General features: G+C 47.0%; 3 protein-coding genes across 3 annotated transcripts in view; all 3 read right to left on the bottom strand.

Annotated features, from left to right (window-relative positions):
• The window catches only part of chsy1 (chondroitin sulfate synthase 1), a 38,551-nt gene extending 29,883 nt beyond the window's left edge, over nucleotides 1-8,668 (bottom strand). Inside the window, exons 1-2 of the mRNA XM_068601587.1 lie at nucleotides 7,933-8,668; nucleotides 3,107-3,602 (exon numbers count right to left, since the gene is read on the bottom strand). Of these exons, the coding sequence (XP_068457688.1) occupies nucleotides 3,107-3,602; nucleotides 7,933-8,243 (807 nt within the window). The 5' untranslated portion in view covers nucleotides 8,244-8,668. The remainder of the gene's footprint in view (nucleotides 1-3,106; nucleotides 3,603-7,932) is intronic.
• Nucleotides 8,669-9,927: 1,259 nt separating this feature from the next.
• On the bottom strand, nucleotides 9,928-13,254 carry selenos (selenoprotein S). The gene is made up of 6 exons (XM_068601560.1): nucleotides 12,935-13,254; nucleotides 12,139-12,270; nucleotides 11,422-11,528; nucleotides 11,254-11,343; nucleotides 10,879-10,951; nucleotides 9,928-10,586 (listed from the first exon to the last, which is right to left on the bottom strand). The coding sequence occupies exons 1-6, from the start codon at nucleotides 13,032-13,034 to the stop codon at nucleotides 10,507-10,509; spliced, it is 582 nt and encodes a 193-aa protein (XP_068457661.1). The 5' UTR covers nucleotides 13,035-13,254; the 3' UTR covers nucleotides 9,928-10,506.
• Nucleotides 13,255-13,741: 487 nt separating this feature from the next.
• snrpa1 (small nuclear ribonucleoprotein polypeptide A') lies at nucleotides 13,742-19,568 on the bottom strand. The gene is made up of 9 exons (XM_068601555.1): nucleotides 19,398-19,568; nucleotides 17,968-18,115; nucleotides 17,244-17,322; nucleotides 16,856-16,902; nucleotides 16,225-16,327; nucleotides 15,969-16,048; nucleotides 15,445-15,520; nucleotides 14,785-14,878; nucleotides 13,742-14,429 (listed from the first exon to the last, which is right to left on the bottom strand). Exons 1-9 carry the CDS (start codon nucleotides 19,477-19,479, stop codon nucleotides 14,224-14,226), a joined length of 915 nt encoding a protein of 304 aa, XP_068457656.1. The 5' UTR covers nucleotides 19,480-19,568; the 3' UTR covers nucleotides 13,742-14,223.
• Nucleotides 19,569-25,204: the final 5,636 nt, after the last annotated feature.

Consider the following 25,204-nt stretch of genomic DNA (forward strand, 5'->3'; position numbering starts at 1 on the left):
GTCCGTCTGCATGTATTTGAATGCACAGCGAGTACCTCTGCTTCCTCTTTGTGTATCTACAGGAAGCAGCTGACATCAGATATGAAGCCGTGTGCAGCACAGAGGTTTTCGTACCAATAAGTACAGACTGAGCTGAGATGGAAGAGATCAACGTGAATGAGTTCCTCCTGAAGAACAGCGGCAGCGCGGAGAGAACAATGCTGCTGCCAACAGGATGAGCACGCAGCCAGCGGGCCGGCCTGCAGCCGCTCAGGAGGAACCAGGAGTAGGAGCTGGACTCTCAGCCTTGTGATTCCCATTAGGAGCCGTGTTGGAGCTTGTTTGTGCGCCGGCATGCGGGCGGCTGCTGGAGTGGAGTTGTGCTGCTGGAAGCAGGTTACTGCTCACCTCCTGCACACGAGGACCACAGGCAGCGAGCAGGAGGCCGCCATCAGACACCTGGACTCACATCCAGTCAGTTTGACATCAAGATGGAAGAAGAGATTTGTCTTATTTACGAGTATGTGCAGAGACATCACACCCTCGAGCATGACCTGAAGGTCTTCAAGGCACCATGAACATATTATTAGTGGGTCGTAATAATACAAGCTCGTTTGGACGTCCACTCTTAGGGTCAGAGCAGGACTGCAACACATTCAACTGACAGGAAACTACTCAACCCAGGCTTTAAAATACTGTATTTCATTAAAATCACTTTATTCCATCAAAAATAAACCATTGCATGAACCTGAAGTAAAGGCGACTGAGCCGAGACGGACTGAGAGGCTGAGGGACAGTCCAGTGTGTAGCCTCATCTCCACAACCCAGTCTGTGTGTACGTCTCGGCACGACTGAGCTGTTTCCGCAGAGCGGCAGGACTCGCGCAGAGCGGCAGGACTCGCGCAGAGCGGCAGGACTCGCGCAGAGCGGCAGGACTCGCGCAGAGCGGCAGGACTCGCGCAGAGCGGCAGGACTCGCGCAGAGCGGCAGGACTCGCGCAGAGCGGCAGGACTCGCGCAGAGCGGCAGGACTCAGGGTTTGGGTTGAGGGGGACTCGAGCTGACAACGCAGTGAAACAGGACCTGTAGGAGGCGCTCGTGGTCACTGAGCGTCAGGAAGAGCCCACCCGCAGAAACCAAGACTTTTACAGGTTCCAGCGGTTGCAGCAAGACCTATAAAATGTCCCAAAGCGTCCGTCCTGCATTCCAGCACACACAGCCCGCTTCATGCTGGGATCCAGGATCACTCAGCACTGTTTGTTTGCTGAATGCTGTAAACACGGTGAGGCCGAGCAGAGGCCGAGCAGAGGCCGAGCAGAGGCGCTCACCCAGCTGAGAGCCGAGCGCACAGACTTCATACATTATGAGAAGCAGCAGAGGAGGAGGAGGAGGAGGGTGCTCTTCAGAGATAAGAGCATGTCGGGGCGCTGTCGCGAGTGGGCGGCTGACTTCCTGTGTCTTTGTCTGGCGTGGTGAGCTCATGGGACCGTGTGAATGTGTCATGGCTGACCTGCACGAGTCACCACGTCACTCTGACCATCATCAAGGTGCTGGAGCCTTCAGACGGAGGCGCTGCACGTGGAGGTGGGAAACCAGTACGTGTATTGCGTCACACACAAAGTCTTCCTGGTAAATAATCCATGTTCATTCCTGTGGTCGGCCCTTCCTCCTCATCAGGACTGAACGGCTCCAACTTTATTAATGATGACGCAACGTGGCCACGCCTCCAGTGTTCAAGCCCTTTAAGATGAACACATCAACTTATTCCACCTTCACATGAACATGTGACGTCACGCTGCTCTGGCTGCTCTGGCTGCTCTGGGACGTTGTCTGTATCATAAAACCTGAGTACTGTACTGTGTGCACAATGAACAAGCTGCTTCCTCACAGCAGCAGCTCACAGCGGCCTCTGGAACAGAAAAACTCATTAAAAAATAAAAAAAACAGCTCAATCGCCGGTTTAACAAGCAGCTCGGCTTTCTGACGGCGCCCTGACGAGGACCAGTGGGTTCCAGGACTTTTCAAAAAGAATCCAGGACTTTTAACCACATTTCCAGGACTTTTAACCACATTTCCAGGACTTTTAACCAATATTTAAAACCAGCTAAATCTCGTCTGACGAGCAGTTCGGGTTCCTCCGTCAGCAGCAGCGACTCGTGAGCAACAGGTCGGCGTCGTGTCCGGACACGTCGGGGAGCCGGCGGCGAGGAGCCGGCGCTCCTCTCTGCCGGTCGGGTTGTTTGAGGGACTCGGCTCATGGCCCGCAGTCACAACGCTCACACAAAGTGACAAGTCTCAACAACGACTACGAGCCGCCTGCGCAGTCAATACCAGAGCTCAACCGTGAGGAACAGGGAGCGCTGCTTCCTCTGCAGCCCGCACGCTCACATGCCAGGGTTTTTCCACCTGGACTTACATGCAGCCTGAGGAGAGTTCAGTGTTTGCGTGTCTCAGCAGTGGGACTATTGTGCAACAGATTAATGCGCAAAGCGAGCAAACGAGTGAGTAAACAACACAACACCACGCTGTGTCAACGTCCCGCAGGGGAAGGCGGGACACGGCGAGCGCAGAGAGCGCTGGTCTGGAGGGTCAAAGGTCGGCCCACGGGTCAGGAACGAGGACCAGCGTGACCGCACAGCGGCTCAGTGACACACCGACCAGCAGCCTGCATCTCTCACAACAACACAACAACACAACAGTTGGAGCTGCAGCTGGCCGTCAGCTGATTGGTGGATCAGTGTCTCGCTGCGTTCACAGCAAAAGAGTTGAGATTTCTCCTCTGAGTTGACCGGCTCCACTTCATGTGGTGAATTCACTTTTTCGCGGCGGCTAGTCGGTGTTTTGACTCCATGAAAGCAGTTCATGTTTCCTCCATGCAGCTGACTCCGCACCGCCGACTTCACACTCAGGGGAATAATTCTCAACTCTTCCGGTGTGAACGCAGCATTACGGCAGCAGTGATGTCACACGCGTGTGTTCAGCGTCATGACTAAGGGAAGCGTTAGCGTAGCTTCAAGCGGTTCTTGACCCCCTCATGCACCTGCAGCTCTGCTGCACCCTCACCGCTCAACACTGCTCTCGTCCTGAGTCCAGACGTTACAGAACAGAACCAAAGGAAAGCCTCTCACCTCGTAGGACCAGACGCACTGGACCCCGGCGAACCTCCTGACGCAGCGGCCCACCTCCACGTCCTCGTGGGTGGTGTACATCTCCTGCAGACACTCCCGGATGTGGGGCACCATCCTGCGGAGGACCTCGCGGCTCATGATGACGCCCGGCCCGCCCATGCAGAAGTTCTCTCCGGGCTCCAGGGCCAGTTTGCCCAGCTCGTCCCGGGCCCCCATGCCCGTCTGGCCCAGGAAGATGGCCTCGCTGCTGTTGAGGCCGCGCAGGAAGCCCTCCAGCTTCTCGCTCTTGATGTAGACGTCGTCGTCGGCCCGCATGAACCAGTCGTACTTGTCCAGGTAGTGGTCGTGCATGTACTTGAGCATCATGAAGGACTTCTTCTGCGGCGGGTACGAGTCGTCCACGTTCCTCAGGGCCACGATGGGGATGGGGATGGAGGTGTCCGAGCCCTCGCTGGAGAAGAACTCCACGCGACCCGGAACGCTCTGCGCCCACGTCCTGCAAAGACAGAGGGACACGGGTCAGACAGCATGCACCTGGAATAACCTGGAATAACCTGGAAAACACATCTACAGGATCCATACACATGTTGACAATGGATAGCCAGGACTTTAAACCAAATGTTCATGAGCAAACATTGTGTGAAATGTGTGTGTAAACAGTAAAAAGTGATAAAATGTAGTATTTAAACTAACAATGAGGATTCAAAGCATACAGTAAACCTTAAATGACTCAAATGAATGAGAGACAATAGTTTATTAAAAGAATAAACATTTATATAGATGCCTGAATGTATGCTGCTGACATTTTGAGCCTCTTTCTTTTAAAAGCAGATTCATTATTTATAAATAAATGAACGTCATGAACACATGAATACAACACATTTACAGGATTTTAACGACATGACTTTTCCAGGCCTGGAAATAACCAATTCAAAACTCCAGGACTGTTCCAGGTTCTCCATGTATAAGCACTGTGTATGTAGCAGATCTTCATCCACTCCAGTGTTTATTCTACATTAGCAGACCGTTCAGTCTCTCTTCCTGGACAAACACGCTGGAGCTGCATTCTGCTCTAATGCTGAAAGCTGGAGCGGCCGTGGGCTGCTCTGTAGCTCTGTAGCTCTACTGCTCTACTGCTCTGCTGCTCTGTAGCTCTGCTGCTCTGCTGCTCTGCTGCTCTGCTGCTCTGCAGCTCTGCAGCTCTGCACCTCTGTAGCTCTGCTGCTCTGCTGCTCTGCAGCCTGTACCGCTGCTGGTGAGTGCACATGTGCTCTACATGTGCACTCACCAGCAGCGGTCTCCTGCACAGCGACCTGGTCAGTGGATGAAATCCACGTCGTGGCTCTGTGAGGGTGGACAGCACCAAGTAGAGCAGATCCACAGAGCATGACCGGAATGTGTTGCAGAGGAAGACGCTCTTCAAAACATCTCCACAGCAACAACATCACACGCTCAGGCTGATAAAAGCAGAAGGTAATGCGTATCCGTCGCAGGACTTTGTCATCACTTCATCTCTCTTGAACTCTACATGATACACACGTGATGTAGTACTGACATGATACACACGTGATGTAGTACTGACATGATACACACATGTGCAGCTAACAGGACGCTCTGACGAACAGCTAGCGTGTGTAGCAGCGTGTGTAGCAGCGTGTGTAGCAGCGTGTGTAGCAGCGTGTATAGCAGCGTGTGTAGCAGCGTGTGTAGCAGCGTGTGTAGCAGCGTGTGTAGCAGCGCGTGTAGCAGCGCGTGTAGCAGCGCGTGTAGCAGCGCGTGTAGCAGCGCGTATAGCAGCGTGTATAGCAGCGCGTGTAGCAGCACATGCTGTCAGCTACTTGCAGACAGAAGCGTGTTCCTCACTGAAACGCTGCTCTGCAGCAGAAGAGAAGCAGCTGTGTTGCAGCACGAGGGAAACCATGAAGTCACAGAAAGGCTTCCATTACTCACCCGATGGTTCAGCTTCTAGTGAAGTGAAATCTGACAAGACAGCTGTGCATATGTGTGTGTGTGTGTGCGTGTGTGTTGTGAACTCATTAACCTCATCTATATTGAGCGATCAAGGCTCCCAGTGTGTCTGTGGAGGAAATCCAATGCATGGATCAATGCGTGGTGCCTGTGAGCCGGCGGGTTGCTTCCCACGAGCCGGACATGAAACCGGCTTTCGGTTCACTGATCGTCTGCCGTCAGTCGGCCGGCCGGCGAGCCGCCGCCCACAAACGCCGCCGCTGCTTCAAACAGCGCAGGAAAATACAGTCGACTCAGGAAGTGGAACACGGATCAAGTGGGAGACAAAGTCTGCTCTGTGAAACCTGTCAGATGTCTTTCTCCACTGTGTCAGATGAAGCCAGCAACAGCTGATGGACAGCAGGAGACCTGTGTGACTGTAGAGTCCAGTTAATGCTGCTGGTGTGTGTGTGTGTGTGTGTGTGTGTGTGTGTGTGTGTGTGTGTGTGTGTGTGTGTGTGTGTGTGTGTGTGTGTGTGTGTGTGTGTGTGTGTGTAGCGTGGGAAGCTGCAGCCGAGTGGGAGGATTCTCACTGATAAAGATATGAGTCAGACCTTCTCTCTGTGCAGGGAAGTAACTTATGGGAAGCGTTTAGAGACGAGGACGAGAGACGGTGACGCCGTCCTTCAACAAGTCACCATCCTCACCCTGATGCGAGGAGCTTCCTCCACTGAAGAACCTCCAGAGGGGAAAACTAGACGTGACGGGGATTAGCGTTAATGTTTTTCACAGATTAAGCCCACTTTCTGGAGCGTGAAGGCCATGGTTAGAAGTGAAAAGACTGTATATAAAAAGCCAACTCCACCACGGTCACATGACCTCACGGCTCCACCCGACGCTCCAGCAGGACTAGTGAGGACGTGTAGTGGTCTCCTTTAGACTTTTGTTAGAAACCGCCTATAACAGCTTCTCCAGTCACCAAAGAGGTATTTAACAATCTATTTTATGTCGGAGAACAAAAGCTTTTGAATCTCTGCAGCTTGTGAAAACCAGATGGATTTCAGGTATATAATCAAAAGCCCATTAAAATAACCACTGACATCGAGACGGGGGAACCTGAAGAGCAGGAGCGTGGACTCGGTTCTGGATTCGGTTCCTTTGTCCCTCCACTGCTCTCATGCGATGCGTTCACAGTGATCACGCATGTCTGGCGTGTGGACTCAGCGCTGCAGCCCCGCTTAGCACACACGATACCTCCAGCAAAAGCCTAAAACAACAAACATTCATTCCAAGGAAATTGGAAGGCCTGTTGTTTTAACAGGATAAACCGCTCATCTGCGTCTACTGCTGGTCATTGACAGTCCAGATGGGTCCTCAACGGAACTAGAAACTCAGGAGACAACAAGCTGCTCTCGAAATCTAGACGTCTGCTTGTCCACGCTGTACTTTGATTTCGTTTTTGAGGAAAACGCCATCTTATTTCTCGAGGCTTGAACATAGCAGGAGTCAGCAATGACCACACGAGTCAAGAGCTTCTGTCTGAGGTCCCAGGAGATGCTCGGGGGAGACATCAGCTGCCCTCTGCAGAAACAAACGAGGTTCTCATATGACCAGTGCAGCGAGGACATGGCAGACCTCCGATGTGACCGTCAGGAGGCCGAGGATGAGAGAAGGTTTGAAGAGCCTGCCGGCACATTGTCTCTGTACATGAAGCCCTGGAGACATCGTGCAGGACCAGAACATCCTGACCGAGTCCATCACAAGACCAATCCACAAACGACGGGCCAACATTCTGACTGAACATATTTGGGTTTTTGGACTGATAAAAAACAAAAGAGCCATTTCAAGAGGTCGCCTGTGGAGCTCTGGTAGATCTTCATGAAATAAGCAACAGACTGACTGGCAGTGCAGTTACTATTGACAGTTGTAGTTCTAACCCAAAGTCTCCAAAGACAAATGTCCATTAGATGGAAGCGTGAAAGAGAGAAAAGACTCATGCACATGATAATCCTGATGCTGAGTTCACATCGTACAGCTGCAGTGAAGAGACACGATGTTTCTGAAGCTGCTCAAGACCACGTACAAAGAAACGTGTCAGAGGAGACAGAAGCAGCGGGTTTCATACGGGTTTGTTATGTGCTCCAGTCCCTTCAGGCGCTGGACCCCAGCGGGCCTGATACCTTCCGCTAGCTTAGCTGCCTGATACCTTCCGCTAGCTTAGCTGCCTGATACCTTCCGCTAGCTTAGCTGCCTGATACCTTCCGCTAGCTTAGCTGCCTGATACCTTCCGCTAGCTTAGCTGCCTGATACCTTCCGCTAGCTTAGCTGCCTGATACCTTCCGCTAGCTTAGCTGCCTGATACCTGCTGCTAGCTTAGCTGCCTGATACCTGCTGCTATCTAGCTGACTGATACCTGCTGCTAGTTTAGCTACTAGCTACCTGCCTAATACCTTCCGCTAGTTTAGCTACTAGCTACCTGCCTAATACCTGCTACTAGTTTTGCTGCTAGCTACCTGCCTAATACCTGCTGCTACCTGCCTGCTGCTAGCTAACTGCCTGATACCTGCTGCTAGTTACCTGACTAACACCTGTTGCTATCTTAGCGGCCTGATACCTGCTACTAGCTACCTGCCTAATACCTGCTGCTATCTTTTCTGCCTGATACCTGCGGTTATCTTAGCTGCCTGATACCCGCTGTTAGCTTAGCTGCCCGATCAATACACGATAGGAGCCGGGAGCCCGAGTCCCGCCCGCGTCCGGGAGCGTTCCAGAGAGACGCTCGTTCGGACCGTTACCTTCCGACAGAGAGACCAATAGCACATTTGTGTGTGGGGTGAAAAATCAGCATTTTTCCCCTTCTCATCAGACATGTCACATACCTATGTGCCGCCACGGCTCGGCTGTTCAGGTATTTCTGTGCCGTCATGACACCCACAAACAGGAACTTATTGGACCGGGGGCCGGGCTTCTCGGTGGCCGGTGAACCGTTATCCTGCGGCGGCCATAGCGCTCCGCCGTACTCCGTCCTGCGCCCCGCGTTCAGCCCGCAGCCGGCGGGGTTCGCCTTTCGCTTCTGTCCAGCTTTCTTCAACTCCGTCGCCTTGGGTAAGATGAGTCTGGAAGCCAGCGTGAACCCGACCACCAGTCCCAGCAGAACACTAAACCATGCTCTTCGGCTTCGACCTGCCATTCCACAAAAACTTCACCAGCTCACTGTGTCCTCGCTGTATCCTAACGACAACACAAAAAACGATAACTAAAATATATATTTTTTTTAATTAAAAACAAAAAAAAAAGAGAGAACGGCAGGGCTCCTCTGTTTCCAGACAACCAGGAATCACACACACTCTCTCATAGTAGAAAAGCCCTTTTCTTCCAGTTGCCTACGTAGCATCACAGCAGTCTCCTTGAAGCTGCCACCTGAACCGTTTGCTCCTCTCTGCTCATCAAGCTGCGGCTCCGTGTCCTCATCGACCATCGGCAAACTTCAACGCCGATCGATAAATGCAGCAGCTTTGTTTCTTCGCCTTGAATAGCGGCCCCATTCTCAGCATTATCTTGCCATTGGAAGAATGTCGGACTGTCGAGTTCGCTGATTGCGAAGTGGGGGTTTAACCAAGCAGCGGTTTGACCCCGAAGGCTTTCCGTAGAAGCGCGCTGAGTGGCTGGCTCGGTGGATCATGGGTGAATCTCTTTCGAGGTGGGAGGGGCCGGAAGTACGTTTTGCCATTATGCGTTCCCATCTTTTTTTTCTTTTCTTTTTTTAAAACTTTCATCAGTGTCATTTTTGTCGCTCACGATAGACACTTAAGCGCATAATAATATTGTTTTTTTTTATTTTAACTTTGTTTCGGAGAAATTATGCACTGACAGTCGTTTTGGTTTGGCGAATGGCGAGAAATACTACATTACCCATGAGCCTCAGCCGCCGTTGCCATGGAGAGCAATCCGGCCTGAGGCGCAGTGGTGAATTCACAACGCGTCGGTGTGGCTGTTGCCAACAAAAACACGGCGCCATAGTTTCTGAATTCAACTAAAATGGTAAACAGCTTCCACCCGCTGTGTGCCATAATTGTAAGATCGAATATTGGATGAATGTGGCAGAAATGCATCCTGGGAGTCGTAGTTAACTTTTCCAATATAGACTGTTCCTAATGACTTCCCCCCGAAATTGTATTCAACGATGCTGCGTTCAAGTTATCTGGGAAAATCCCTCTGCGTAGATCACTAAACCAATCTGCAACTAGTTATAGTTAATAGTTATGTCTCTGATGTCCATACTCACTCATTTTAGTTTACATTATTGCACTAATATATATATATATATATATATATATATATATATATATATTTATTATGTGTTATGCTCAGCAGCTGTTTCACCAAAGATCAAATGGACAAATAATAAACAAGTCCTGTGAGGCAACTGAACATTTTTAGAATAGTTTGCTTTGTTTTGCAGCATCATATTATACTTTAATGCTTCATGAGAAAACATCCCAACAAGGTGTTCTGGAGCTCAGCTCACACCTGCAGCTCTGTCGTGCAGCGCCCCCGTGTGGTCGCTCTGCTGCTCTACAATCGTTGCCGTTGCGTTGGTTGTTTCCAGAGAAGTTTCAGGTTGTTATGCTCCTTAATGCGCAAAAAACACAAACATCAAGGACAAATACTTTTATCATATTTATCAGAGCAATACTATTCTCATATTTTTTGTGCAATACTGTTATATCTTTTATATTTTGTGGCTTATTTATTTTATTTTTACCTTAAGTTGATTATACTTCTGTGTTAAAATAATCTTTTCATTGTGCAGAATGTCTGTAATCTGGTCATGTGACAGCAAAGCATCTTGACTCACAACACAAACACCCGGGGAGCAAATCTTTATTGAGCGTGTTCAGTGAAGACATTCCCTCCTTCGTTGTGATCAAACTGTTAATGACATCATCAGGATGCACTACTTCTTGTAACTAAGCAGATGTCCTTCAGGAACAACTCCTCCGTCTCTACGCTGGCACACATTTACAAATATATGAAACAAATAAAAACACACTGACTGTGAACTCCATCAGCCGAACCTGCTGGCTTCACGCCGATGACAGGAGCGGCGTCATAGCGAGCGTTCAATTCCAAAATGCATTTCTCCCTCAACAGTGTGATCACATTGAGCACCGAGCAGAGGGAGGAGAGAGGAGAGAGGAGAGAGACAGAGAGAGAGAGAGAGAGAGAGACAGAGAGAGAGAGAGAGAGAGAGACAGAGAGAGAGAGAGGAGAGCAAGCAGCTAAAGATCAGCAGCCACCACAAACATGAAGCCGGTTAAAAACACTAAAACTTCTGGGCGATACGTCTCAGGTGAGCGGCGTCGTCGGCTCGGTTCAGTCAGTCAGTGTGCACGTCGGGACGTCAGAGGTCAAAAGGTCAAACGGACCAAAGTCTCTGACCCTCTTTACCCTCATCCTCCAGAGGACGGGCCTCTCCGGCCGGGTCTCCAGGCGCAGGAGCTTCCTCCCTGACCCGTCAGAGGGTTGTAGTCTGAAACACAGCAGGATGAAGGTCAGCGTGAAGACGAGGAACAGGAAGGCTCATTGTGCCGTGAGCTCGACAGATGCTAATTAGCTGAAGCTACAGTCTGGTACAGAGCAGTTTTAACTCTACATGGTCCCTTTTGAAGTGAAGGTATGCATGTATGTTCATGCTGATCTGTATGAAGCTCGTCCTCAGACTGTTTTCACTTCATGGAGGCTCATTGGAACATTTTGGACTACAATATAAAAAGGTGACATTTAGAAAGTGTGATGTACTAAAGGCCTCATGAAGTACACACCCGCACTGCGTAGAGGCTTCTTGTCCGTCTTGGGTCTGGAGCTGGTGGTTGACGAGCCGGCCTCTTCAGAGCCCTGCAGTGAGACGCATGCACCAGACATTACACTCAGACACTGATCTGTTTGTGTGTGAGCGTCACAGCCTCTACAACACGAGCAGAGACACTAACACACACAAGAGGTCTCAGAGGGTCACAGGAGGCTGAAGCGCTCAAACGACTTCACAGTGAAGGTGTTTGATCTCAGCTTCTAGAAGCTGGAGCTTCTGATGAGCTGCCAGCTGTGTCCTGTATCTTTACACCTTTACAGCGTAGCGTGCGCAGTAATAACCGCTACAGAGAGATTAAGGCTCCAGGTGAAAGAAGGACTGAACTCACCTGAGACGGTTTCGCGTTTCCCTTGTAGCTCCGCCCCTGCTGCATGCTGTCCCATATCTCGATCTTCTGCCTCCTCTTCTCCTCTTCTTGCTGTGTACAGAAAGCACTGCGTTCAGTTGGTGTGACGGCATCTCTCTCACACACTTCCTGCTTCCTTCTCTACTGCACCTGTCTCTGCTTCTCTCTGAAGACCTCAGCTTTGGCGTCCAGCTCTTCTTGCATCTTCATGCGAGCAGCTTCCATTCCTTCTTGTCTTTTTGCCACTAGCGCTGCATCTTTAGGAGGAACACAGGAGATTCACACTCAGATTCATAGCCAGGACTTTAAACTAAATGTTCATGAGCAAACATTGTGTGAAACGTGTGTGTGAACAGTAAAAAGTGATAAAATGTAGTATTTAAACTAACAATGAGGATTCAAAGCATACAGTAAACCTTAAATGACTCAAATGAATGAGAGACAATAGTTTATTAAAAGAATAAACATTTATATAGATGCCTGTATGTATGCTGCTGATATTTTGAGCCTCTTTCTTTTAAAAGCAGATTTATTATTTATAACTAAATGAACGTCATGAACACATGAATATAACACAATTACAGGACTTTTACACAACTTTGGGGATTTTATTTTTTTTCAAGGACATCTCTAGGTCTGGAAATAACCATTTTTAAACTCCAGGACTGTTCCAGGTTCTCCATGACATAAGAACCCTGAGCGGTGGATACCTGATGCGTCCATCAGGTGAGCTCATTGAGCTTTCTGCTGAACGATCATATGAAGCGTGCGCGTGCGCGTGCGCGTGCGCGTGGCTCTTGACTCCTCGGCTATCCTCGAGCAGGTGTGCGTGTGACTCCTCCCTGACTCGTGCGTGCAGACCGGTACCTTGCGGCGGCTCCTGGGCCGAGCTGCTGGCGCTCTGGCTGCCTCTCCTCCTGCTCAGGTGCTGCATGAGCAGGTAGACCCCGACGGCGCCCAGCAGCAGGAACCACCCATACTGGGACAGGAGCTCTCCGGCTGGTGGAGGCAGGAACAGCTTCAGTTATCAGGAGCGAGGCACCAACACATTTACAGTCATGGTTTAATAACCCCGACCACGTTCAAGCAATAAAAAGGGACGAGGAAAGATAACTTGAAGATGGTTAACTGAGGTCACTGCTTTGACGTCAGCTCCTCTGATGGCATTAGCCCAGAAAGATAATCACATTCATCAGGTCAGACGTGCTGTTTTAGAGATATGCGTTTCCTAAATAGAGTTGATACAACTTTAATGTTAATACAACTTTGTTCCTCGCGGTGACGCAGTTGATAGAAGACGTGACGTCACGACTGCACGTTTCCTCTCACGTCATTGGAACGTTCAAAACAAACAGTTAGCAAGCTTATTGTTAGCATTAGCATGCTATCGTGTGTCACTACCAGTAAGACAGTAGTTTACAACTAGTTAAATGTTTTCGGCAAGTAAATACGTAACCTAGCTAGTAGTGCACCTCTAGTTAAACAATACGTAACTAGTAGTTTACCCCTCGGTACATGAAGTGGTAGTTTACCTCTAACTAGTTAAACAGGAAGTAACTAGCGTGGTAGTTTACCGATAGGTAGGCCAGAAGTGGGTTAGCTCACTCCATCGTTTAATAAACGGTTAGCTCGCTAGTTGCTGTTATCGCAGTGGTCACGTTACCCAGCAGGCTCAGCGAGCTCAGGTCCTGGTTGGTGAGCGGCGGCTTCTCCACCTGAAAAGGTGAGTCCTCGTTGACGTCTGTGATCTCCACATCCTCCATTTCAGTAACGCCGCCTGTGTGAATCTCCGATAGAACTATAATATATGTATATAAATATATATATATATAACTGTTATATATATATTTATATCCCGTGCTATCGGCTCTTGAGCTACATGTCGTGCTGGGGACCCTTCCCCGTGTCAACCTTCTTTGCTAACGCTAACTTCCGAGTCATGAACGCAACGTGTCGGCGTCGTGTTGCGTTTCAGTACCGCTTCTTCTACTTCTTCCGTTTTCCCTTTCAGAATAAAAGCCCCTAGAAACATTTCTCAGAACGCTGCTTCATAGAGAATTGTTTACACACACAATACACTCTTACAAGTATATTTTTAATTATTTTGATTTAACTTTACTAAAGTAATCCATGGCAACTTGTAACTTATAACCCGTTCGTGATGCATTATAATACTGCAGTGTATCGGTAATTATAAAACGTGATCCTTGCAAAAAAGTATTTATAACTATAATAATGCTATTAGCAGATCACAACACAATATATTAGGGTTCATACACATAGTGACCAATGCATTTCCATGCCCAAACAGGTGAAACTCAGCATAAATTAACATAAATAAAACACATTTACAGGACTTTTACTGCTTTTGGGATTTTTTTTCAAGGACTTTTCCAGGCCTGGAAATATGGAGTTTTAAAACTCCATGACTTCATAAACTCTGTAAATGAAACAAATAGAAATCCGCAAAGAAATTTGTGCAAACAATTTTATTTTTTATGAAAAAAACATGAGCAATAATATAGAAATTATTTTTCAGTTTGACATTAACTGGATCCATCTGTTGATAAAACATAAAACAAGAGTTGACTGATTTAATGTTGTAAGACGAGCATGACAACTTCTCAGGACACACAGGATGCTCTGAAAGGCATTCTGGGAATGTGGGCTCCAGTGATCTATGAGTCTGAGTCATGCTCCCCATTAGCCACCAGGTCGTAGCCTAGCATTTAGCATTGTGATTGCTTCCATTGACCATCTCTCTGGAGCCAAGACGTGAGCGGCGGTGCGATGCCTCTGATGAACACGCCCACCGCCGGGTGAAAAGAATCTGGACAGAAACATCAGAAATAATTTCCGCGTACAGCGTTTTACAAAATAAAAGCTCGGTACGAGCACGTTCAACTCAAACAAACTACAACATAGAAAAGAGCTCAATGTGTTTGCAGGCATTCAGGAGCCGTTAAGGTGAGGCTCTTGTTCCATGTCTTCATCCTCCTCTTCATCACCCTTATTCATCTCCTCTCCAGAGCCTCCGTCCATATGTGCAGTGTCTTCCTCCTCTTCCTCTTCTTCTTCCTCCTGCTGCTGCTGCTGCTGCTGCTGCTCCTCTTCTTCCTCCTCCTCTTCCTCCTCCTCCTCTTCCATCCCAGCTTGACCTAAATGTGACAAATTAACAGAAACATCAACATATGAATCTGAAAATACAAAGTTACTGAAGAAAAAAAATTAATCTAATTCTGGTATTATCTTTTAATATGCATCGGGAAAGTGTGAGTGAGTGTGTGTGCATCTCTGTGTCCGTCCATAAAAGAAAGAAAGATCGACGCGCTGGACCTGAAGCTCAATGTATCTTAACTGCAACAAGTCCAAACTCTGCTGTGAAGCCAGACTATAACTTCTTAAAAACATTAACTACACCAGAGACTCGTTTGTAACGCGGCTTGTGTTGCAGCGTTGTGTTGCAGCGTTGTGTTGCAGCGTTGTGTTGCAGCGTTGTGTTGCAGCACTGACCTTGTCTCAGCTCTCGTCCCGGGATCTGGCCGGCCTGCAGCATCCCCTTCAGCCGCTCCACCTCGGCCAGCGACGAGGCGTTAGCGATGGCGATCTGAAACAAGGTGAAGGTGAATATGATCAGAGGTCATTTTACAGTCCAGCTTCATCCAGAGATGTAGGAACTAAACAGGTAAAGGAATCACAGCTGTTACTGTTCAAGGCGGAGATGTTCAGCGCACCCACTGAGGAAAGGTCAAAGGTCACAGAGCAGAGCCACGAAAGATGGAGGACATTCACATGTCACAAAGTTACTTGTGACATGAGAAGCTTTTTCAGCCGTGTCCTACAAACCAAGCTACAATAAAGGTAAACAATGTAAATAAGGCACAAAATATAGTAAAGGTATTGCACAAGAATACATATTCTTAAATAGTAAAACAACCTTAAGTTGACCAGACGTCTTTGCAACAGTGCACTTCATACACTGATTGTGTTATAACGGCATCACATTGTTGTGCCTTTTCTGTGCAAAACTGATTTGTACCTTTTATTGTAATAGTTAGTTAGCAGCCGGCTGAACGAGCTTCTCCTCGTACAGAGTAACTGACGTTAAATCTCTCCTGACTCTCGCTCTACGAGGTCAGTGAGGACAGAAAGGCTTCAAGCGGCAGACTGAACCTTGATGGCTTCCACGTCAGCCTGAGACGGACCCGTCTTCTTCTTCTCCAGCTGCGCCGCCACACCGGGAGTGAACCTGGAAGGGAGGAGCTCCATTAGACGACACACACACACACACACACACGGCTTCTCAACCTCCAGACCAGCGCTCATGTATAGTATCTTTTCTTTAGTCAGGTGCACTGATACAATGTCCACAGACAGCAGTCCTGAGCAGCACTGTGGGGACGCCTCTGACTTCAGGATGGAGGGCGGGTGAAGGTCATTACGGCCACTATGGAAGGTCATTACCGTCCCATTCAAGGTCATTACGGCCACTATGGAAGGGTTTCCTCACCAGGAGGTGATCTCTTGGTGCAGATCACAGTTTTTTGGGGTGTTTGTTATAAAAATGAATGAGATGTGTTTATCACTGTGTACTTTGATGTACACAGCTATCAGGAGTTTCTACACATGAACCCGTTCCATCAGCCAGGATCCAGTGGTTCTGAGGAGCTGCTGTCTGACATAGACGTTCATCTTACGTTTTGGTTTTCCTGGCAATATCCTTTGCCAGCTGAGCACCTCGTTTGCCTTTGAACATTTTCTCTGCCTCCTGGCGTTCCTACAACAATATCACACGGTTAAAGTGAAAGCGGACAGAACGAGCTTCGTCCAAAGGGGGCGGGGCCACAAAAACGTACAAGAAGCTCTTCAGACGGTCAACGTGGTGACGAGGGTTCAACACCGTTAATAACCAACACGTTGATGTGACTCACAGCGCCACAGGACCTCACTCACCTTGAGCTTTACCTTCTGGAAGTCCAGCACTCGGATCTGTGGGATTTTGTTGATGACGTAGAGCCGGTAGTGCTTCTTGTTTGTCACTGGATTCCTCAACAAGCTGGGAATTCATCACAAACACGTCATGTCGTACTTCAGTGGGTGGGTGTCCCCGCTAAGGACAAGCTAGCGCTGCTGCTAGCTCTCAGCTAGCTCCCCCACAACCAGCAGCGCTAGCTTGCAACAGCGGGGAGCTAATGTTCATGATGCAATATTGAGGACAACATCCGTTGAATGGCTAGGAGACGAGCTACTTAGCATTAGCCGTTAGCAGTCGGTGGGCCGGGAGCTAACAGCTAATGTACGGAGGTAGCATTTAATTTGATTAGGACCCGTTTTAAGCTTCATTCAGTAAAACAGTGTTGGAGGTAAATTCTAACCAAAAAAACACTTTCCCGACAGTAATGAAGGTGTGTGTGTGTGTTGAAGTGTGTGTTGGGTTTATCGTTAACATCATTTCACTGATATCGACCACTAAACAAGTTAAAAGGTCAAAGTTAGAAACTGTGCACGTGTGCGCACGTTGTCCAGACGCCACCGCAGTACTGGAGGCGTGTCCTGTTCACCTGGACTCATCCAGCGGTCGTACCTGAGGAGACTCAGCGTCTTCACGGTGGCCAGCGGGTCCAGGTCGCCCTGCGCAGGAGACACAACCCATGAAGACACTGCGCAGCGTGTGATGCTGCGTTAACACACAGGACGAGTTCCTATTAGGAGTTACATAAACACGGGCAACTAATACACTTTACAATAAAAACAGAAATATAACAGTAGATGCCATTTTGCTGCAGCATCACCATAGAGAGTATCAAACAGGTGAGCAGTGAACTCTACAGCACAAACTGTGTGGACTGAAGACTTCACAGAGGTGAGACTCACAGGGTTGTTGTTGTTGTGCATCAATACGTTTGTATTCGCTATTTTGATAAATCCTCTAAACATGAGTGACGGGTCCAGATGCTCCTGCTGCTACTCACCAGCTCCTGGATGTTGTTGTTTGTGAGGACCAGCTCAGTCAGACCCGGCAGAGCGTGCTCCAGATTCTCACCTATACGACTGCAGAAACGCTTTAAATTACAACACAGCCACGTCCGACACGCTCATGTGACCAGACACACACAGCGTGCACAACACACACAGCGTGCACAACACACAGCGTGATCTAGTTCACGTTGCGTCTGCAGCATTTTGTCTCTTGATGAAACTCAAACAAAGCAGATGAAGTCACGTTTAACGTCGGTATTGAAGTTCATTCATCAGATACATGAAGACAACAGTCTCAGTAGAAAGGTTGTTGTGTGACGTCCGCCTGCACACACAGGCGGCCATCGAGCACGAGCGTCTCTCAAAGGAAGAGCCTGTTTCCCCTGAAGACTGAACCACAGCTGACTGCATTCAATCACAGCAAACGTGTTGTGCATCGGTACGAGACGTTACATGCGTTTTATTGGGAAAGGCAAGAACGGGAGGAGAGGACCTGGTCTATGTTGGCTCTGTCGAGGTTAAAGCACTTATAATAATAATGATAATGATAATAATAATAATAATAATAATAAGTTCTCTCTGTAGTGGACTGCTGAGCGTCCGTGTGGTTTGATAAATACGTGATTAGTTGATTCCTTCATTTGCTTTGCAGCCGCCCAGAAAAACAAACCATTATGTAAAAGTACTCATTAGAACAGTGGAAACAAGTTAACTTACCAGATCCTGTTGTTGTTCATGAGCAATGTCTTCAGCCTCTTGAGCAGAGGGAAGCCGTCCAGTTTCCTGACTTCATTATCAGAGAAGTCAATCGTGTCAAACTGGTCCAGAGTCGCGCCAAGATTTTCAAGAACTGGAATCTTATAACCTGTGAAGAAAGAAAAGAAAGTAGAGGAGGAATTTTATTTTTGTCTGAGAGACACAGAGGTTCTCTCTCCCATTATAAAAAGGCAGAATATCCATAAGTTTGTCATTAATAAAACATTTCACACATTTAGGTGCCCGAATGAATCATTTGCCAGAAAAAAAGGAGTTGCACAGATTGTGTTTTCTAGAACAAAACTAAAAACTAATGATGTTGCATTATATTTTTGGTTTGTTTAGATACGACGGTGTGAACTTCTAGTGCCAAAGCTGAAACAGGACACAATACTCATCCAGCATGGCTGAGAAATGTAAGCCAATAATGTCACGAAGGTGATGAAATGATGTCACCAGCTTCTTCCCACTGGCCTTCAGTCTAATGCACAATTGAACAATTAATCAGACATTCCACCTGCACTATCGGCACTTTCTAGGCCAATGTTAATGTTTTCTTTAATGTCTTTTTTATATTTATCTTTGCTTATTATAAACAAAATTCCATCAAATTCCATGGATGTGAAAATGTACATGTCCATTAAAGCTGATTCCGCACACTGCTGAACATGCAACATGCACTTTTACAAACACATTCCACTCAATAAACCCGGCCTCCTGTGCGCGCTCCCGCGATAATCACGCACATCTCGGCGGGCTGCCTGAACCGGGCACCGCACCGCAAACCCGTTAACTAGCTGTGCCAACGTTGGACAGCCAGTTTGCACTGAGGACGTCAGTTCTGCGGCACCGACAACACGGATACGAACACACAGCGTTTCCCCAGAGTTCATGACGTGTTGGACAGAAGCACTCGCCTGAGGATGCTACTAACGTTAGCTTTGTGTAGCCTGTTCTTGGCTTACAGTTAACGTTAGCCTAGCTGGGTTAGCTAATAGCTAGCGTACAGTTATTAGACCACTTGTAACTTATAATATCCTACAGAGACATTTGTCTGCTTGTTACGGAGAGTACACACACTTAATTACGGAGTTCCCTACGTGCTGGTGATCAGAAGCACTCGCATGAGGATGCTACTAGCTCTGTGTAGCTTGTACTTTGACTCGCAGAGCTACAGTTAGGTTAGCTGGGTTAGCATATAGCTAGCTTACATAGTTATTAGACCGCTCGTAACTCTTAATAGCCCACAGAGACATGTGGCTGCTTGTGTTGGACGGTACACACACTTCTTCACGGAGCTCGGCGTGCGGCCCGCGTGGAGCCGGAGCACGCTAACGTTACACGCTCCTCCGCGGTAACGTTTACGGCGTTATGAAGGAAGCTGAACGAACCTCGTAGATCCAACTCCCGGTCTCTCACTGGGTTCGTGTATTGAGCAGCTTGCTCAATCAGCTCCGCGGATAATTTCACCATGTTGAGCACAAGAAGAGCAGTTACAGACAAACTGCTTCTGTATGAAAAGCTGCTGCTCAGGCGCGCGACGCGACAAACACGCTGGGACCCGGAACAAAGGCGCGTGCCGCTCCGCGCCGGCACGAACCGCCTTTATGCGGCGAGCGCCCCCAGCGGCGGGAGGACCTGCTGCTGCGGGCAGGCGGCCATGTTTTATACCCTAATTCCATGTGTTCATATAATAATAATAATAATAATAATAATAATAATAATAATAATAATAATAATAGTAATAACAATAATAATGTCATATATAAAGCAGGCGGCCATGTTTCATACCCATCCACTATGTGCTCACATAATAATAATAATGTCATATAAGGCAAGCGGCCATGTTTTATACCCCACCACTATGTGCTCTTATGCTTCTATATAATAATGTCATATATAAGGTGGGTCAAAGGCAAACACACATCAATGGTATTATTAATACTAATAATACATGTGTGTGTCTGGTTTACTTTAACTGATAATACAAAATATACAGTCCTGTGTGTGTGTGTGTGTGTACAAAAACCTCTAAAAACCATTACTACCTTCACATGCACCAAATATTCATGTTTTTTCCCTCGTAATAAAAAAGAAATTGCTCATAAACTCTTTACAAATGAATATGTTTACTCTTATTTCCATTTACATGCAGCATATTCTGATTAATGTAAAATGACCCAGTTCATCACTGGTGAATCCCACGCCTATAAACTATTGATTAGATGTAAATGTGTTAGAGCTGCTCGTAAACCTATTGATACACATATCCATAGAATGAATAACATAGGCAGAACATTTTATATTCAAAAAAGACCTAATTCAGAGTATCCAAAAAGTATATAATATTACCATGAGCCAAATGTAATTGTGAATATTGTCATATTCAGAATGAAAGTGCAACATGAGCATGTTACCACGAGTCATGCCTTCATCACCAGCAGGTAGAACATGCTGACTCACACTCTGCTGCTGTCCCTCTGCTCAGAGCTCCTGTGCTGGTTTCCTCTGCTGGTTCGGCACCACTCCTGCTACACAAACAGCAGCTCAGCATCGCCCAGAGCTATCAGTGCAACCGGATACTCAGATTACACTCCTGCTGCTACACACGGCTTATCTCTCTCGCATGCCAACAGACCCAAACCTTCTGCTTCTGGATGCCAGAAGCAGAAGGTTTGGTCTTGAAGCTGCAGTTAAAATCAACACCAAACACAGTTGTACATGAAGTAAAGCGGTGTGTGAGCGATGAGCGCTGCACGTCATGTCTGGATGAAGCCGCTGCTCGTACTGTGACAAAGAGCCGAGAGTCCTTCTACTTCCCAGTCCCACTAAATGTGACTTATACTCCACCAATTCATCTGAAAGCTGCTGATTATTGATCATCTCATGGAATATGAGGGTGCATTGTCATAACTGTAATATTTAGCTCCAGACGTTCAGCGGCAGGGTTCCTGCGTCAGCTCCATCAGGACCAGTGAACACTCGTTTGACCCCGAGGTTACAGCGGTCTTCTTTAAACATGATGTTCTCCTGCTCTTTGGTCCACGCCTGGTGTTCCTGACGCGCCCTCAGGATCTCTGCTGGGCTCTGGGGACTTTTCCCACAAGTCAAACCCACAAGTTGCAGAAACAGACAGAAGCTCTTGTGAGACTCGCTGCTCTACGAGCGACAGCAGCCGACCTCAAAGGACCGATCTCAAGGCCTCCGCTTCATGAGAGGTTGATGTGATCAACAATGTGTTATACAGTGATTATACAATGTTCTACTTAATGATTATATTATGTTATTTAATGATTATACTATGTGCTATTTAATGATCAACAATGTGTTATATCAGTGGTTCTCAAACTGTGGGGCGTGGCCCTCTAGTGGGGCGTGGAGGTATTACAGGTGGGGCATTGGGGGGAGATGCAGATTCTTAAAAAAATAAATCCTTTATTAATCCTCAGTGAGGGTTTATTCTCTGCATGTCATCATCATCAGTAATGATGGAGTTTTGTGCTGCGGTGAAGCTCTGGGGCTTCAGTGCCTTGCTCAAGGACACTTCAACATGAAACTATGGGGAGAAAACAGGGATCCAACCGGCTTCCTTGTTCATCTTTTTGCCAAATATGATTTATGTTTTGCACATGTATAACTTTATTTGCATTGTTAAAACAAAGTGTTTGCACATGTTATTAGTTTTTGTCAGATGGAGTAATCTGGTTCACTTGAAAGAGATTTACATTTTCTACTTTTTATTCACGTCAGTAGATTACACGTGAAGTCAGGGCACGGTGGAATGGTCGTGCTTTTTTTCTTTCTCTTCACTTGTTTTTTTTTACTTTTTTGCTTTATCACTTTATCACTTTTTTTATATTTTTTTCATTTTTACTTTATTTTCTTTTTTCAATTTTTAACTTTTTTTAAAAAACTTTTTAACTTTTTTTAAAAAACTTTTTAACTTTTAACTTTTTTAACTTTTTCACTTCTTCACTTTTTCGTTTTTTCGTTTTTTCACTTTTTCGTTTTTTTGTTTTTTCACTTTTGAAATATTTCAACTCTCTTCAGTGAGTGAAGCCTCGGTAAAGCTGAGCCCTCTGTCCTCATTTCCTCATTCAGCACATAAAGTGGAGCGAGTGACCTCAGGCGAAAGGTCGTCGGTGACTTTGGTTAAATCTCCCTTTTCCGTCTATAACGCTGGAACACACTGTTGCCACCAACTCACCCGACTGTATGAAGCTTTAAAGCAGATTCAGATCTCACAGCTCAGAAACAGACGTTATGAAACATCTTCACCTCCTCTCTCATCCTGTTGTTTTGTTTCTCACTGTTATGTCGTCTCTCTTCTTCGTCTTCTTCTTCATCTCCTTATCGCTTTCATTGTTTGTGTCTTTACTGTGTAAAGTGCATTTGAGTACCTTTATTGAAGCGCTATACAAATAAAATGTATTATTAGTGTAGTTTTCTGTCAGTTGTCAAGTGGCGACCGTTCTGTCAGCACGTCAGCATCAGCAGCTGCTGCTGCTGCTCCAGATTGCTGCTGCTGTCACTCCGCCAATGTTAACAAGCTGCTTTGTGTCGCTAACACACACCTGAGAGCAGGAACAATGGAGGGAACAGGTCCGCTGTGATTAATGACTGTGTTCAAGTCATTGAGACTGTTACTCACACGGAAGAGAGAGAGAGAGGCCGACTCCCTTTCTGACCCGCTGCCAGCCGCACGCATCATGGTCACATGACCCAAAGGTCAGGTGACCCGACCCAAAGGTCAGGTGACCCGACCCAAAGGTACATTTCATCCGTTTCTTTCATGAACTCCACTGGAAGCCAACAATGTTTTAAATCAAAGGAACCCAGTCATGGCTTTGCATTGATGATTTATTAATTAGGATTTCTCTATGTGAATCTTTGAGAATTAAACGTGGTTGGACAATGAGTTAGAAAACATTTGGATAGTCGCAAAGTTTCAGAATTAAATCTGTCTTACAGACTGTCCTACACACTGTGTCTCACAGACTGTCTTACAGACTGTCTCACAGACTGTTTTACATACTGTGTCTCACAGACTGTCTCACAGACTGTCTTACACACTGTGTCTCACAGACTGTCTTACACACTGTGTCTCACAGACTGTCTTACAGACTATTTCACAGACTGTCTTACATACTATGTCTCACAGACTGTCTCACAGACTGTCTTGCAGACTGTCTTACAGACTGTCTTACAGACTGTGTCTCACAGACTGTGTCTCACAGACTGTCTTACAGACTGTGTCTCACAGACTGTCTCACAGACTGTCTCACAGATTGTCTCACAGACAGCTCAATGCATCTCCACGTGGTGAAGAGGACTCACTGAAGTTAAACTGAGCATCAGAACGAGGAAGAACAGGGATTTCAGTGACTTTGAAGGTGGTTGTAGGTGCCAGACAAAGTATTCTATGTCTAAGTATTTTAAAAACTGCTTATCTGCTGAGATCTTCACGCACAACCACCTCGAGGGTTTACAGAGAACGGTAAATATCCAGTGAGCGACAGCTGTGTGGACGGACTCAACGACGACTCAAACAGGGAAAAGAGGTCTGGAGACAACACTGTTCCAGAGTTTAACGGGTTAAAGGTTAAAAAGTTGAAGGTTTTCAGTGAGATGGAACTTGAAGGTAAAACATTGCGGGGATATTGATGCAATAATGTCGATATGGACCAAAATCTCTGATTCACTTTGTTGTATCTACGCTACGAATAATTAACGCAGTTCTGAAGGCAAAAGGAGGTTCAACCCGGTACGAGAAGATGGGCTGGTCAGTACACATATACACATATTTATATACGTGTATATGTTATTGTCTCAGTACCTGTTGAGCAATGACAAGAAACTTCAATGTAATTGGCTCTAATCTAATCTTAGGAGTGAATGTTTTCGTTTTGCACAGCGTCTCGTGGAACAACAGGATTCAAACAACACGACTGAAACAATTGCTGGTTTGAGTTGCTTTGTACACGCCCGGCTACACCCATGATGCAGTGCAGCGCAGCCTCCCACGCTGCGTCACAATCTCTTCTGGGTGGACGCTGAAACAGTACTAATGGATCTATAATGAAGTCCAGAACTTTCCATCCATGCTGAGTAACTTTCTATTGTTCACAGTGACTGATGGTGATAAGAAAACAAAAGACACGAGCTGTTAATCACTCTGTCGTCAGAACACACCTTCAATGGGTTTAATCTTTTGTCGCTTGAGTCAAACATATGATAAAGCAAAGCCAATAAAACACTGAGAGAAGTTTAATACCTTTATGTATCTAAAGCCATGAGTTTCATAATGGGTCATAATGGAGTCTGTTATTCCCACAGGTTTGGTAAAAGTGTTTCCTGTTAGAAGCTTGAATAATGCCAAAGCTGTGTCCTGAAGCTCTCAGCCTGTACACACAAGACTGGTTTCCTTCTCACTGCTCGATGTTACAGGTAGAAACACATGTTGGGTTTCAAGCTGTTGGTTAATCCCAATGATCAAGGTTCCTCTCACATGGCTGATGTTTTTAAAACCACATTCCTAAACATCTCTTCCTTTCCGTGCTGTGTCTCAATGCTGTTCTTGCTTCATGGAGAGTCGTTGAGACCTCAGATGTGGTCCGTCGCTAGTTGGGGGAACTGGTCCAGTTGTCCTCTTGACGTGTGAAACCAGTGAAGGTCGTTTCCATGACAGACATGAGCTGCGATGTCTGCGTGTAACTCGTCCTGAGCGTCAGAGTGAGTGATGCTGAGAAACACAGGGAGCGACGGTCTTGCTAAAAGACTCTTCAACATGCAAAGACTGGCCAACTGTATGGTTTTGAGGTCAAGGTGTGACCCCTGAGCCGCGGGCAGCACAGGTCGTCACAGTCTGTTCAAAGGTGGCGTTGAACATGAATCTCTATGTTGAAGACGGACGCAGGAGAACACGCCGATGTGGACCAAGTGGAAACCCCGTGTTGTTGGCATGGATTGGGGTGCAGGCCGTGTGGCCTTGAGGTGCTGCTGTGTTTCCATCACAGATGTGAGCTGGACATCTGTTTGCATGCTGTGTCGCCTCGCCCTTCATATGTATACATCAGGTTTTTTCATGCGTAGTGAAACAAGGATAATGGCAATACATGACACACGCAACTCCGGCATGAATCACCGTGTCAAGCAGTGAAGTTGCCACTCCCTCACCTGCCACATTAAGACCTTGCCC

This window comes from Clinocottus analis, unplaced genomic scaffold (assembly GCF_023055335.1).
Source record: "Clinocottus analis isolate CAN_PGR_092001 unplaced genomic scaffold, fCliAna1.0.p SCAF_51, whole genome shotgun sequence".
NCBI lineage: Eukaryota > Metazoa > Chordata > Actinopteri > Perciformes > Cottidae > Clinocottus > Clinocottus analis.

What these genes read in the sequence shown, in the direction of transcription:
- selenos (XM_068601560.1), bottom strand. Translation starts at nt 13,034, where the DNA reads ATGGAGGATGTGGAGATCACAGACGTCAACGAGGACTCACCTTTTCAG. An exon ending in GAAACGCGAAACCGTCTCAG is followed by an intron (nt 10,952 to 11,253) that starts GTGAGTTCAGTC and finishes GTCTCACTGCAG; the next exon opens with GGCTCTGAAGAGGCCGGCTC. An exon ending in GAAGCCTCTACGCAGTGCGG is followed by an intron (nt 10,587 to 10,878) that starts GTGTGTACTTCA and finishes GCTGTGTTTCAG; the next exon opens with ACTACAACCCTCTGACGGGT.
- snrpa1 (XM_068601555.1), bottom strand. Translation starts at nt 19,479, where the DNA reads ATGGTGAAATTATCCGCGGAGCTGATTGAGCAAGCTGCTCAATACACG. An exon ending in CCGGGAGTTGGATCTACGAG is followed by an intron (nt 18,116 to 19,397) that starts GTTCGTTCAGCT and finishes CTTTCTTCACAG; the next exon opens with GTTATAAGATTCCAGTTCTT. An exon ending in ACAACAACATCCAGGAGCTG is followed by an intron (nt 16,903 to 17,243) that starts GTGAGTAGCAGC and finishes TCTCCTGCGCAG; the next exon opens with GGCGACCTGGACCCGCTGGC.